Source organism: Struthio camelus, chromosome Z (genome assembly GCF_040807025.1).
Source record: "Struthio camelus isolate bStrCam1 chromosome Z, bStrCam1.hap1, whole genome shotgun sequence".
NCBI classification, from domain to species: Eukaryota; Metazoa; Chordata; class Aves; order Struthioniformes; family Struthionidae; genus Struthio; species Struthio camelus.
In genome coordinates, this window is record NC_090982.1 from 2,323,060 (window position 1) to 2,337,007 (window position 13,948).

General features: G+C 43.7%; 2 protein-coding genes across 5 annotated transcripts in view; one reads left to right on the forward strand and one right to left on the reverse strand.

The window, feature by feature from the left end:
- The window catches only part of FBXO10 (F-box protein 10), a 29,539-nt gene extending 28,240 nt beyond the window's left edge, over window positions 1-1,299 (reverse strand). For all 4 annotated transcript variants that reach the window (XR_011137755.1, XR_011137754.1, XM_068927347.1 and 1 more), the window contains exon 1: window positions 1,157-1,299. The gene's annotated coding sequence lies outside the window, so the exon portion shown is untranslated. The remainder of the gene's footprint in view (window positions 1-1,156) is intronic.
- Window positions 1,300-1,486: 187 nt separating this feature from the next.
- SLC25A51 (solute carrier family 25 member 51) lies at window positions 1,487-10,088 on the forward strand. Its single transcript, XM_068928228.1, has 2 exons — window positions 1,487-1,671; window positions 7,384-10,088. The coding sequence occupies exon 2, from the start codon at window positions 7,423-7,425 to the stop codon at window positions 8,296-8,298; it is 876 nt and encodes a 291-aa protein (XP_068784329.1). The 5' UTR covers window positions 1,487-1,671; window positions 7,384-7,422; the 3' UTR covers window positions 8,299-10,088.
- The last annotated feature ends 3,860 nt before the right edge of the window (window positions 10,089-13,948 follow it).

The following is a 13,948-nucleotide window of genomic DNA, read 5'->3' on the forward strand; positions in this document are numbered from 1 at the left end:
TAATTTATAGTCTACTGACATAAGTGCTGTTTGTTAGCTAACCTTGGCAGCTTTCACCGAAGAGCAGCTGCCCCGGTGAAAGCGTAAGCGGTAGGCTAGAGAGCTGGCTGCAGCAGGGATAAACAAGAGGACACGAGGGCCACCTGAATGGAAACTTCCAGCAAAGATAGATGCATGCCTGGTTGAACCAGAAATTCACAGTGTTAGATGTTGGTACAGGCCTCTAAGACTTGCCCAGAGAGGCTTAAGAAATTATTACAACACAAAGCAAAGATATAAAGTGCTTTTGTACTGTGTTATATATGCGATCATAGCGATCCCCCAACCCTAGAGACACAAGTTTAGCACTACCTCCCTGAAAACAACAGAAAGAGCTTCATCAACCTGAAACCCTTGGCACAGGCTCTTCTGCAGATTATTCTCACAGTATCTGAGCAGCGGTAGTAGCAGAACCCCTGCATTGTAACTATTACAAACTTCCTGAAAAATCCCTGGGAGGGGGACACAAAACCCAAGGCTGGATATAGAGTTGGAGTTGTTTTTTCATCTGAGAACTGGGGTCTGGGAACTCAGTTCCTAGGCAAGCTGGAATTTCTCCAGTTCAACCTAAGGGAATCATGACACTTGCAGCATAGCATCTTTGGTCCTTGCAGCAGCGTGGGACAAGGAACGGATCAGATGTGGTAAGGACAGTGGCATAGGAACAGGGCTGAGCATCAGGCTCTGGAACACCCAGATGTGATAAATCACAGAGGTAGTTCAACAGCCCAGCACTTTTAGACTGCTCTATGATCTGATTTTTCATTTCTAGTTCTGAAATTTTGGATTTTTCCCCCACCAGCATCTTTCCAAAACAACTCTTTTCTGTTTATCTGCTGGGCCTTGGAGACAAACACAGAGCTGCTTTGCTTCCTAACTTAAGCACTGCCCAGCTAAACCTGCTGGCTGGTGGCAACAGCCTGGACAATCAAGAAGTAGGGGTCAAATTCCTAGCCCTGCCACTGGACCTCAAGATGACATCGACCCACAGAGCCTAAGCCTCTCCAAAGAAGGTTAACGATGTGTCCTTTACAAGATGGTTTCAAACCTATTAGTGAAAAACAATGCATTATTCATTAGCTGTTGAGCAGAAGCTCAACACTTCGTACGAATTTACCTTCTGCCTTAATTCAGGTCGAAGATGCACAAAGAGTACGGGAAATCAATCTTCTGCGCAACTTTTCAAAGTATTTGCCGCAGTAAAGCTTCTGCATTGGCCAGCAGCAACAGCACACTAACCGCGTACTTCGCCGCCTGCGCTGCGCTGCGCTGCGCTGCGCCACCCCGCCCCGCCCCGCCCCGCCCCGCGTCCCCACCCGCGTCCCCGACCCGCTCGGCGCCGCGGGCGCGCCCCCGCCCCAACCGCGCCCGCGCCCGGACCGCTCCCTGATTGGCTGAGGGCAGGCACGCTCCGCCAACCGCGCCGTCGTCACGTGAAGTTAACGCCAGCTGGGCTTTTTTCGTCTCCCCTCTTCGGTTGCGTCACCCTGTGCGCGAGCCGGCGGAGTTGCGTCATACGGAGGCGCGTCGGCCCGGTGGAGGCGCGTCGGGCCGGGCCCGGCCGGCCGGCGGCGACTCCCGTCCGCGTGCCGGCCCGCCTTGCCCCCGCAGGCACCATGGCAGCCCGAACAGGTGTGTCACGGAGGAGGGCGGGGTGGGGGGGGCGGCGGCCGGTCGCCTGTCCCTCTCGCCTTGCTCCGCCGCGGCCGTCCCGCCGCCCGCGGCGCGGGGAGCGCCGCCGGCGAGGCAGGTCGCGCGGGTCTGTTGCGCACGCGCGCCGGGCGGCCGGGCGGTGGAGGGGGTGCGAGGCGCAGCCGAAGCGACGGCGGGCGGGCTCGCGGGGCGGCCGCTCCCCGCCGACCCGCTCCCTCGGGAGGGCCTGACCTTGATCGAGCCTGAGCTGCCGGGCGGCTGCGTCGCTCCGTGCGTGGCCGCGGCGCTGCTGGGGCCCCCCGGCAGCGGAGGGCACACGCGCGGGCGCTTTCCGGGAGGGGCAGTCGCTAACCATTTCAGTGAATGCCTTCAGCTGTGTTTTGCCTTGCTTGCTTCAAAATGACCGCTTAAGCGACTGCCCTACTTACTGTTTGCACCTTTATTTTGTTTGTATTCGCTTTGCATTGCCTCACTTCTTACACCAAAACTGTTACAATTGTTATGAGTGTCTTGCCTGTGTCTTCAAAATATCGGTGTCTCTAATGGGCCTTATGTGACAGGTCTTCATGAGCATCTTCAGGAACACTGAGGGTGTCTCCATTATGGTAAACTGAAAACATCAGCCTTTTTCCATGTTTCAAGTGGGTTCGTACTGATGAGACATTACTGTCTGGTGACTCTGGTAATCAGACACGCTTATAGTGGCAGGTAATCAAACTGAATTGAATCAAGCTGTTGAAAAACACAAACAAAACTATAAGCCTTCAACTGGCAGTCTGTTTGGCTTTAGACAAAGCATAAAGGCTAAATATTTAGGGCCAATATTTGCCATACTTGATGGTGAAAGAGTGCAAGTTTGTAATACTGCTCTGACTGAGTGTTCAGTCCTCAAGATAATGTTAAGCAATGAATGGGCTGTGAGGACTTTCTAGGTAGCACATTAACCCCACAGTGGTCAGTAGTTGGCAGTCAAGATTGCAAACTTTGTGATCTCCTACCAGTATTCCAGATGCGAAGGAATACTGGGTACCAGATAACGCTTCCTCTTTATTCTCTCCCTTAAGTTTCTGATCTAGTGGGTCGCGTGTCAGCATTTTGAAGAGCGTGGTCACTTGGCAGGTAAATTGGCTCAAATCATAATTAGAAGGACTAGATGCTATATACCACAAGATGATAAAAGTGGCAGGCACTGGAAAGTATGGACTTTGCGGTAGGGAACATGCTATGAGAAAGAATTGCATGTATCCCCTTTCACAGTGCTCTGAAATTTACCTACGAGGTGAGGGGAGTTCCTGTAAAGAAATTGTATATTGTAACAGCTCCAGAGACTTGTACATATTGGCAATGCTGTCGATCAAAGCTTTTTTTTCTTTTTGAGAACTATTTCCTTTCTAACAAATTTTAACTAGGAAGCGGCTTGTGTACCCTAGTACTTGTAGGTAACAAAGGCCTTATGAAATACGGCTGAAAGAAAATGTTCTGTCATAAATGCCTCTGGGAAAAACTTGCCTGTCTCTTGCACCTTCCCATATTATGAGCATGAGAACTAAGTTAAACTTCTCAAGGGTTAACAAGGTGTCTCTGCAGTTTTAAATGCTCCCTACTTGACAAATCTAGCCGTTCCACCAAAGGGAACATGTAGCTTGTGAAACTAAACTAGGTGTCTCTCTTTGTTTTATTATGACTGTATTTTGAGGAAAAAATGGCATCTGGGCCACAGGCAGCTCTGTCACCAGTGAAACTGTGACTAGTCAAACGCCTTCGCTAACTGTTTTGTTTCTAGTGATACTCTTCCCAGCTGCAGTAGCAAAATTAAGCATATCCCACTCCTCGCCTCCTAGTACAGAAGTGCGTGAGACCAACTTGTCTTCAGATGTGGCTATTTAGTATATGCAAATTGACCTAAGTGGATCAGAAGAATACTGTAAACTCGTGTATATAAAGCAATACAGGCTCTCTAATAGAATTCCTCTCGGTGGCATTACTCTTTGTATCAGGCTAAACACTTCATCTTTGTTAATCATTTATGTGGTGCTTTGCCTTGGCAGACCCTAATAAAAATAGGGAATAAAGAAGGAAGTGCCTATGGGAACACGTTATGGGGAAAGCTCTCATGCCCTTTATTGAAAAGTCAGTGTGCTTGGGTGCCTCTCTGAAGTGCCTGTATACTAATGCATGCAGCGTGGGGAACAAACAGGAGGAGTTAGAAGTCTGTGTGCAATTACAGGGCTGCAATCTCATTGGGATAACGGGACCATGGTGGGATAGCTTACAAGACAGGAACGCTGTGCTGGATGGATACAGGTCCTCTAGGAAGGACTGCTCAGGAAGGCAAGGAGAGGGAGTTCTCTTTTATGTGAGAGAGCAACTGGAATGCACAGAGCTCTGCCTGGGGTCAGCTGAGAGCTTATGGGCCAGCATTAGTGGGCTGACCAACATGGCTGATGCTGTAATGGGTGTCGAGTGTAGATTGCCTAAGCAGGAAAAAGACAATTGTTCTTCAGAGAGTCGGACGAAGCTGTGTGTTCAGAGGGCCGGGTCCTCCTGGACGATGACAGAGATATATATTCTGTCTCTCTCTACGTGTAAAAAGATAGAGACACTATCCAAGCATGTAGGGATGGGGTTAGGAAAGCCAAAGTCCATCTGGAGTGAAACTGGCAGGGGCATAAAGGGCAAGAAAGGCTTCTGTTAAGTACACAAGTAGCAAAAGGGAAGCTAGGGAAAATGTGAGCCTACTGCTGAATGGGGCCTGAGCCCTAGTGAAAACAGACACCAAAAAGGCAGAGGTACTGAGCGCGTTCTTCATCTCAGTCTTTACTGGTAAAAACTGCTTTCAGGAATGCCGAGACCCTGAGATCAAAGAGGAAGTGGGGAGCAATGACAGCTTACCCTTGGTGGAAAAGGATCAGGTTAGGGAATGCTTCAACAAATTGGACAGACAAAAGTTCACTAGTCCTGGCAGGATGCACACACAAGGGTTGAGGAAGCTGGCTGATGTCATTGCAAATCTACGCTTGGTTATCTCTGAAAGGTCATGGTGATCAGGAAATGTTCCTGAGGACTGGAAGATGTCACTCCTGTCTTGAAGAGCAAAAAGAAGGATCCAGGGATCTACAGGCTGCACGGCCTCACCTCAGTCCCTGGGAGGGCAACAGAGCAACTAAACCCTGGGTGCCATTTCCAGACTTACAAAGGACAGGAAGGCTATTGGGAGTAGTCAGCATGGATTCATAAATGGGAAATCATGACTGACCAACCTGATAGCCTTCTATGATGAGATGACTGGCTTGGTGAATGAGGGAGAGAGCAATAGATGTTGTTTTACCTTGATTTTTAGAAAGGCTTTTGACGCTGTCTCCTGTAACATCCTCTTGGCAAGCTGATGAAGTACAGGCTAGTCGAATGGACAGTGATCTGGACTGAAACTGAACTTAACTGCTGGGCTTAGGATTATGCTCAGCAGCACAAAGTCAAGCTGGAGGCCAGTCACCAGTGATGTGCCCCGGGGTTTGATATGGGGCCGGTACTTTTTAGCATCTCCATTAATGGATGATGGGATCAAAAGCAGCCTCAGCGAGTTTGTTAATGACACCAAACTGGGAGGAGTGGCTGACATACCGGATGGTTATCCTCCTGTTCAGAGGTACCTCACAGGCTGGAGACGTGGGTGGGGAGGAACCACATCTTAAGGATAAAGTTCAACCAGGTGAAGTGCAAAGCCCTGCACCTGAGCAGGCATAAGCCCATGCACCAGTACAGGCTGGGGGCTGACCTGCTGGAAAGCAGCTTGGCAGAAAAGGTGGTGGATAAGTTGAACGCAAGCCAGCAATGGGCCCTCATGGTAAAGAAGGCCAACGGTATCCTCGGCTGCGTGAGGCAGAGTGTTGCCAGCAGGTCGAGGGAGGTGATCCTTCCCCTCTATTCCACCCTGGTGAGGCCATATCTGGAGTGCTGTGTCCATGATGGGCTCCCCAGTGCAAGACAGACATGGACCTGCTGAAGGGAGTCCAGCGAAGGGCCATGAAAATGATTAATGAACTGGAGCATCTGTCATAGGAGGAGAGGCTGAGAGAGCTGGGACTGCTCAGCCTGAAGAAGAGGAGGAGTGGGCAGGGAAGGAATGCTACTGGTGTTTATACGTATTTGATGGGAGGGTATATAGAGGATGGGACCAGGCTCTTCTCAGTAGTGCTCTGCCACAGGATGAGAGGCAACGTGCATAAAGTGAAACACGGGAAATTTCCACTGGAACGCAAGAAAACGTTTTACTTTGAGGGTGGTTGAGTACTGGAACGTTTTGCTTGGAGAAGCTGCGGAGCATTCATCCTTGGAGATATTCAGAAGGTGTCTGGATGCAGTCCGGGGCAACCTTCTGTAGCTGCTGCAGCTCCTGCTTTGAGCAAGAGGATCGGACCGGATGATCTCCAGAGGTCCTATCCAACCCAAACTGCTCGGTCATTCGGTGATTTAAATAATGTGTAACTGAAGAGGGAAAGCCAGTGTGTGTGTTTTCTTTCAAAAACAAGTTGCATACTTGGTCAAAATAATCCACCAGGTTACTTCAGGTAATGCAAGTTGTTTGTGTTTAGCCTTTGCTGTGCATCCTTCCTAGCACAGCCTATAGTGACTGCACATTGAGAAACAGTTCCTCTTGCCAAGCAGGGGATGTACCGAAAATGCCTTTTTTCAAAACCTTTTGAAAATTTGGTTTATTTCACCACCACGGACTATCTGAAATTCACAAAAACTGCACTGGCCTTACCTGATTGATACTGACTTTAAGCCAAGCTGTGCTATAATAGAAGTTGGGATTCTGATCAGGTACAGAACCAGAATTTAAAACTTGTTGAATAAGTAATCTAATTGTAATTAGAGATCATATATTGCCTGTTAATGGTTACTTCAGGGTTTTCTCTGCTTTACTGAATAGGACTGTCTCTGTTCACTGTGTCCTTCATAGTCTTAGAACTAGTGGAGTTGATTGTCTTCTCAGATGTCTCTATAGACAATTCAAATCAAGTGTGGGTTCAGGATGCTCTCTTTCCTTGCAGATGAGGCTGTAGGTCCGGAGCTCAAGGTGCTGAAGCAGTGACTCAATATTCTCAGAAACTTCCTTAGAAATTTTCTTGTCACTTAATTTAATCCTGTTATTAAAATTATTAAAAGTTATCTGCTGTTTTCTGCCACAAGGAGAGGCAAGTTGGAAGAACCAGAATTTTTGTTGCTGTTGTGTTTTGGGTTTTTTTTTTTTTTTTTTAATCCTCTTCTTAAGAACCTCTTCCAGCCCCCTTAATGATTTATATTTTATTAGTGTGAAAGTAGACCTTTCAGTATTTGAATTCCTTGAAGTACTGAATGGGAAATCTAATGTGTAAGATTCCTATTTATCTTGAAATTTTCAGCTGGAATGTGGTACTGGAAGAGGTTTATATCTCAGTTTGCTTCCCCATTTAATTTGATTTTAATTAAAAAAAACATGCAAAGAGAAAAGATGCTGGTTATTCAGGTCCTTGAGACTTATGTAGAAAATAGTGTCTCTGTGACTGTCAGATATGGCATTCGTCACTTTTCTCCTTCAAACGTTACGGACTTTGCTCAGGTGTAAGATACTGGCTGTTATGTGAATGATCCACTAGCATGGGGGAAAAGGCTGCAATTTTTTCCATGTTGTTTCTTTTCTTCATGTAGGAAAGGAGAACTGAGGTACAGTACAGTAAGACAAACAGTATGATGGATTCAGAAGGTTGTGCCCCAACAAATTCAAAGCAAGATCTAAGCCATCACATAAAGGCTACATCTGGTAAACATTATCTTTGTGGCTATTGTGCTGCCTTCACAAATATAGCAGTCACTTTTCCCATCCAGAAGGTCCTCTTTCGTCAACAGCTGTATGGCTTGAAAACAAAGGACGCAGTACATCAGTTACAGAAAGATGGAATTCGAAATCTCTATCGTGGCATCCTTCCGCCGTTAATGCAGAAAACGACTACTCTGGCTCTAATGTTTGGGTTGTATGAAGATTTCTCCTCACTGCTCCATAGCCACACAAGTGCTCCTGAGCTCTTCACCCGTAGCATAGCGGCAGTGCTTGCAGGGACCACTGAAGCTCTTCTTACACCTTTTGAGCGAGTTCAAACTTTGCTTCAGGACTACAAATATCATGACAAATTTACAAACACTTACCAGGCTTTCAAGGTACTGAAAGACTATGGGATTAGAGAATACTATCGAGGATTGGTACCTATTCTGCTCCGAAATGGACCCAGTAATGCACTCTTCTTTGGCCTACGCGGACCCATCAAACAGTGTCTGCCCGAAGCAACTTCTTACAGCGCTCATATGGTCAATGACTTCATCTGCGGTGGGCTGTTGGGTGCGATGCTGGGATTCTTATTTTTCCCAATGAACGTTGTAAAAGCTCGCATGCAATCTCAAATTGGTGGTGAATTTCAGTCTTTCTCGAAAGTTTTTGTGAAGATCTGGCTAGAACGTGATAGGAAACTGATCCATCTTTTCAGAGGAGCCCATCTGAATTACCATCGTTCTGTCCTGTCCTGGGGCATAATCAATGCAACTTATGAATTCCTGCTAAAGCTGTTATGAAAAATACTGTCTACCTTTGCAGTCCTTCTGTTCACTTGGGTATTGGCACACTTGAGGTCACTTAACCCCCAGGGAACAGATTAGTTTATGAAACTTTCTATAAATAACATGGAGTATCATGAAACATAAGAGAATTCAAGGCAGCAGTTATATTTCAGTAGAGATGAGTGCCTGCTTAGTGTGAAAAGTGATTAAATAGTCTTGGCCTTCAATATTTGGGTGAATGGTGGTGCATCTAAACCTTGATGTGGTTGAGACTAACTTTTTGAAGTATTTATGCACTGGCAGGTCAATTTGCCCATAAGGGAATTACTAGACAAATGCAAGGTTGAAAAAAAAGAACAACATAAAAACAAAAAGCTTGTGTATTAGTCCAGTAGCTTATTCCATATCACTCCCACAATTTTTTTTAACACTCCCAGTGACTGAAAGCGTTTCACTGTGTGCATCGTAGAACATGAAAGTCAAGGAGGGGCTGACAAAAACTATTTCTCTTGGTTGATATACTTCACAACCTTGATGTAAGAACTACATCTTCAAATGCTTGGGGGTTCCAAGTTATCCTTATAGTTTAAAACTACATGGATGAGTCCAGATGAGAATGACTGACTTTTTGAACCTCAAACTTAAATTAAGCCTACGCAATCTGTTCTGCCAACTATTTTACTGCTTGGCTTTAACACAAACAGTTCATTCAGCAATGTAAAAGCAGTTACTGAATGTTTAACTTCAGTGTAAGCTGACCCCAGTTCAGAGCGGGATTGTGCATATGTATGTGTGTGCCTTGATGTGAAAAGGGAAACATGGAAAGAATGAAACAGCTATTTTACTTAAAGCTTTAAAGTGTCCTTCCTTGTTAAAAAACCTTTTTGTGAATGTGGAGTACTTGATTTTTTTTTTTTTTGTTTTGCTTTGTTTCTGTTGTAAACAGCTACGGTGTCAGAAAGATGGCTCTTTCTGTAATGTTAATGCAATAAATAGTTCAGCTTCCCCTTGTTGTGAAAGTAGTTCATGAACAGCTCTTTTTGTACTGAGGTATCTTATGTCTTTTGCATTTTTGCAAATTATTTTTGTTTCCTTTGGGCTGTGGTATAATGGAGGCATAGTTCTATCCACTTTCTGCATACTCTGAACAGTCTGTAAGACAGGCCTGTACATCAGCACTGACAAGATGAGATTTTTGGGGTAATAACGACTTAAGCAGAGGTTTGTAAGTATAGTGACGCGATAATAAGTGATTACTTATACTGATGATACCAGGAGACAACCAAAGAAGACCTTAGAAGCAGCTACATAGGAGGAATGCAGCGTTTGGAGAAGTTGGAGAAGCCTTTAAAGGACTTTGGTAGGCTTGAGTGCTGGGAAACATTTGTGGAAATGTCAAGTATTATAAACTTGGGAGGTGAGAGAGGTAAGACTTAATGCATTAGAGAAGGGGATGGGACAGCAGGCATGATCAACAAGCAGATGATTGTCTTAACAAAAAACATTTGATTCTCTTAGGAAACTTTCCCTTCTCCCCACAATTTCATGGCATAGTCTATATTTGAGGGGTGAACAGGAAAGCTTTCAAAAAGAGTTCTGAATTGGTCTTTTCTTAGCCACTCTAAAGCTTATTACATTGATTTTTCATTTGCTGTATCTGTTCCTAAAGATTATTATATCCATAATGTACTGTTTAGAATCATAGTACCTAGCTTCACAGTCAAAAATGGCCAGGCAGAAGTGAGCATTGTTTTTATCTGGATGTTGTGATTATATACTTTTAAATAAAATGTCTGTTGAATGTTTGTTACTTGCAGAATCTGATTTTTACTAGTGTGTTTTTTTGTAATCACTCCTTGATGGAATAAAAAATATGTAAATCCTGTTTCTCTTGTGGAAGATGCTATATGCTTCTCTAATGTTGGGAAATCTGAGGAGTTAAACATCAGAGTTTAACATAAGCCTGCCACTAATTTATAATGTGCATTACTATAGCAAAAAAGAGTAAGTTCAGGGCTTCATCTATGCTATTTCTGCTTATATATTTCATGTTTAGATGGAACACAGTGAAGGTGTTTCATGATAGAAGTAGAATCTTTGTTTTGTAAAATTCAGTTATGCAGTAAAGGAATCAAAGGAATTGTATGCTTAAATTATGGATGTCTTATGTGTATTGTTTTGACACAATAAGGATAAACACAAGTTGAAGGGATGTGAAGTTTGTAGTTTAATAAACAGGGGAGTAGTAGTTTGCTAAACAGTCCTGGAAGAGAACACAAAGGGAACAGCACTGCTTCAGCTAGACTGAAGACAGCTTTCCGGTCTAAGCAAACTGGTTATAACCAAGCTTGCTTACTCCATACTTCATGAAGTTGGAATATTAAGCGTACAACTGCTATTTGGCAGCAGTGTCGACTGCTCTCTAGCTAGGACCAGGAACGGTGAGCTCTTCAACTTAACCACTAGCTAGCAGCGTTTCTATGTGTTGTCATAGAACAGGGTGAAAGAGAAAGTTTTACAAAGAAAGAGGCCTCTTTCACCTCAATTACCTTCCCTGGCACTCTTTTTCCCTGGGATAGTTCAGGCATAAGAGCCTAAATCTTTTGTTGACTCTCATCACTATCCATGCAATATATCAGATGCAAGTGAAATGGACTTTGTTACCCTTATTAAAACAGCATCATTGGACATTGCAGAACAGCTGAAGAGTTTAGGCACCAGTGCTGCCTTCTGTAAAAAATATGCAAATATGCTGCCAGGTGCTACAGTCAATCTGTAGCAAGGTTCATTATGATCACTGGCCTCTCCTCTGTTGTTCGTGGGGGACAACAGCAATCCCTTCTTGCTAAAGGAGGGAAGGGGAATGCCACTGATAATTCTTCTTCATTACTACAGCATTTCTGTTAAGTTGGAATTTGGGTAATAACCACTTTGAGCAAAGGTCAGCAATATTACAATATATTGCACTATCCCTTTGAGTTTTTTTTGTTTTTAAATGTTTTTAAATGTTTTTTGTTTTTAAATGTTTTTAAATGACAAAGGTCATTTAATTTCTTGCATAGGAAAGTAAACTCACATAAAGGAGATGCTGGTAGCTTTCAGCAGCTCTTAAGTGACAGCATGCCTGGAAAAGGTAACAAGCTTCAGTAACAGTTGTGTGAAATAAGCATCATATACCAATTACATGTTGTCATTGTCATATTCCTAGTTATTTTTTCTCATAGAAACTAATGCTATTATTGATCTAATGAAAAGACAGACAGCTTTCCCATCCTTATTTATGAAATCTTTAATGAGGGGGCAGGGAAAGCCACAAGTGCTCTCAAAACTGAGAAGTATTTTTCCAGAGTCAGGGTAAAATAAACTGGATTCAGTGCATTATTTTAGACAGGGTACAGACTATTTACCACTGCCTGCTTTGCAGGTTTGCCTCAAAACCAAGACTGTTCTACAGGTAAGATTCAAAATTTGACTCTCAGCCTGGCTTTTATCTCATTAAATTTCAAGGAAACTCAATGGAAGAACAATGCAAATGGTACAGTGCTGCATGAGCTTGAGCACTGCCTAAGTAGTTTAAAGATACTATTGTCTCTATAGCAAAATCAGGGCAAGAGTGTGCTCGTTTCTCAGCTGCTTAGCTAGAATTTCTTTGCCTTGCCCTCCAAATCCACCTTATAATTTACATTCAAGTGGCATATTGAGCAGCAGCAGCTCAGGAATACAAGTGCTCCTGCCTGCATCATGGCCTTATTTACTGTGAACACAACAGTAAGTAGTTGTGGCACGCAGAATACGTCCTACGTGCGCAGTGAGGCAAGTACATTACTGGCCCGGCTTGATACCCTGACTTTAGTCAGCTCTTCAGGTGATGTTGGAGGCAGAATTAACTTTTCTAGGTGCTGTTTTCACCACAGCCAGTGGCAAGTGGCTTTACTAGAGCTCCACCCTTTGCAACTGAAAGGGTAATACTGCAGAGAGCAATTTGGAGGAAAAAAATAAGAACAGGTACCATAACACTGGCAGTGCCTACCTTCATTCAAAGTCGGGTAGAAATGCCTTTAAAACAAAGCAAAAATAAATAGACATTGTTCCTAGCGGTGTGTGCGCTTGCTGCCCATTTTGGCAAGCAGAAGACCCATAATTTAGTTTGCTCTCCAAGCTGTGCTTTGGCAGACCCCAAAACTGTTAAACCGGGTATGGTGTCAGGCATAGAGGCGGCCTCACAACAAAGGTGATGTTACATGATTACACCTGTAGAAAAGGATGACTGTCTGAGGCAGTCTTTTTTACACCAAACAAGAATAAATCACTACCTCATGCACACCTGTCTCCCTTTGCTCTGCCACGTATAATTTTCATCTCCAGTTTTACACTGTTCCATTTGAGCTGACATCTGCCTGCTCACAATTGCAAAACTCTCTCAGCAAAATTTTGAGAACAATGCCTTTGGTGTGCTGCTTTCAAGAGTTAATGTTGGAACAAAAGAAGCTCTGTAAACCACAGCTGTTTTCAGTCAACAGAATGATTAACTAGTCTTCCTTTGTCATTATCATACTAACCTCAGCCTGTTACCTGCTTTCTAGGCTTCACCAGTCAGCTGTTTCTTCGCCCAAGTATGCCTGATGGTAAGGACTGTAGTAGACTGATGGAAGACCCAGACATGTTAGATACACAGATTGTTTTGTTCTAAGTACTCCTTTTTCTCTTAGTAGTAGGGAGTGGGCAAGAACCAGTTAGCACTACACAGGATTGCTCAGTGTAAGATAACTGCAAGAGATTTTAATCCACTGAATTATTAAATGCTTAGTTTATTATGCAACCAAGAGAAACTGTCCACAAACAGTAAATTAGAGTATGGCTGTAAATACAACATATTCAGAACAGTTTTGATACTTTTAGTATTGCATTAAATGGCTAAAGATTTTTACTATGAAATCTCAGTATTTCAAAATATTCCACATGCACAATTTATTTTTGTATTAAAAAACCTTGCACTCGATTGAGAATACTTAGTGCTTAAAAAAAAAAAAAGCACCATCAACTAATATCCAGAAACGAAAAGGTTTATTTTTCGTCCAGGACAGATATTATGGGCACTGTCAACGCTTCCCTTCTATCCCAATCTATTAATCCTGTAAATTAAGATTTCTTTTTTTGTAACTTCCATTTGACGAGTGTATTTTTGTTGTCAACAGTCAAAATTTCATAGAGCAACAGACCTGTGTTTTTTGCTATCAGGACCCTTTTTCACAATGTTACCTAAAATCCCTTTACAAGCGATGTCCACATTCCATCTCTGGTATTAGGCAATAAAAAAAAAAAAAAAGTCCTTACCAAGACTCCAAGACTGCCCCTACAAACCCGAGGATTGGGGGGCAGTCTAAACAACTGTGCTTTTTCCCCACCACCGACTGCTTTTTTGAGGCATACTAGCTAAATTTTTCCCTGAACTAACCATGTTCGACAAGCATACTGATTCTCCACGGCTGTAAGTGTATGTATATATTGAAATACACAAACACACCTAATACAGAGAAAGTACATATACAGAAACATCATTCTGTAATCCCATTAATGGTTTCTTCTTTCCCTCCCCCAAAAGCTAACAGTGCTGTAGCGATTTAAAGACTGACCTCTAATGGAATATTCACAAAATGCATTTAAT

Coding starts and splice junctions, on each gene's coding strand:
- SLC25A51 (XM_068928228.1), top strand. CDS start 7,423: ATGATGGATTCAGAAGGTTGTGCCCCAACAAATTCAAAGCAAGATCTA.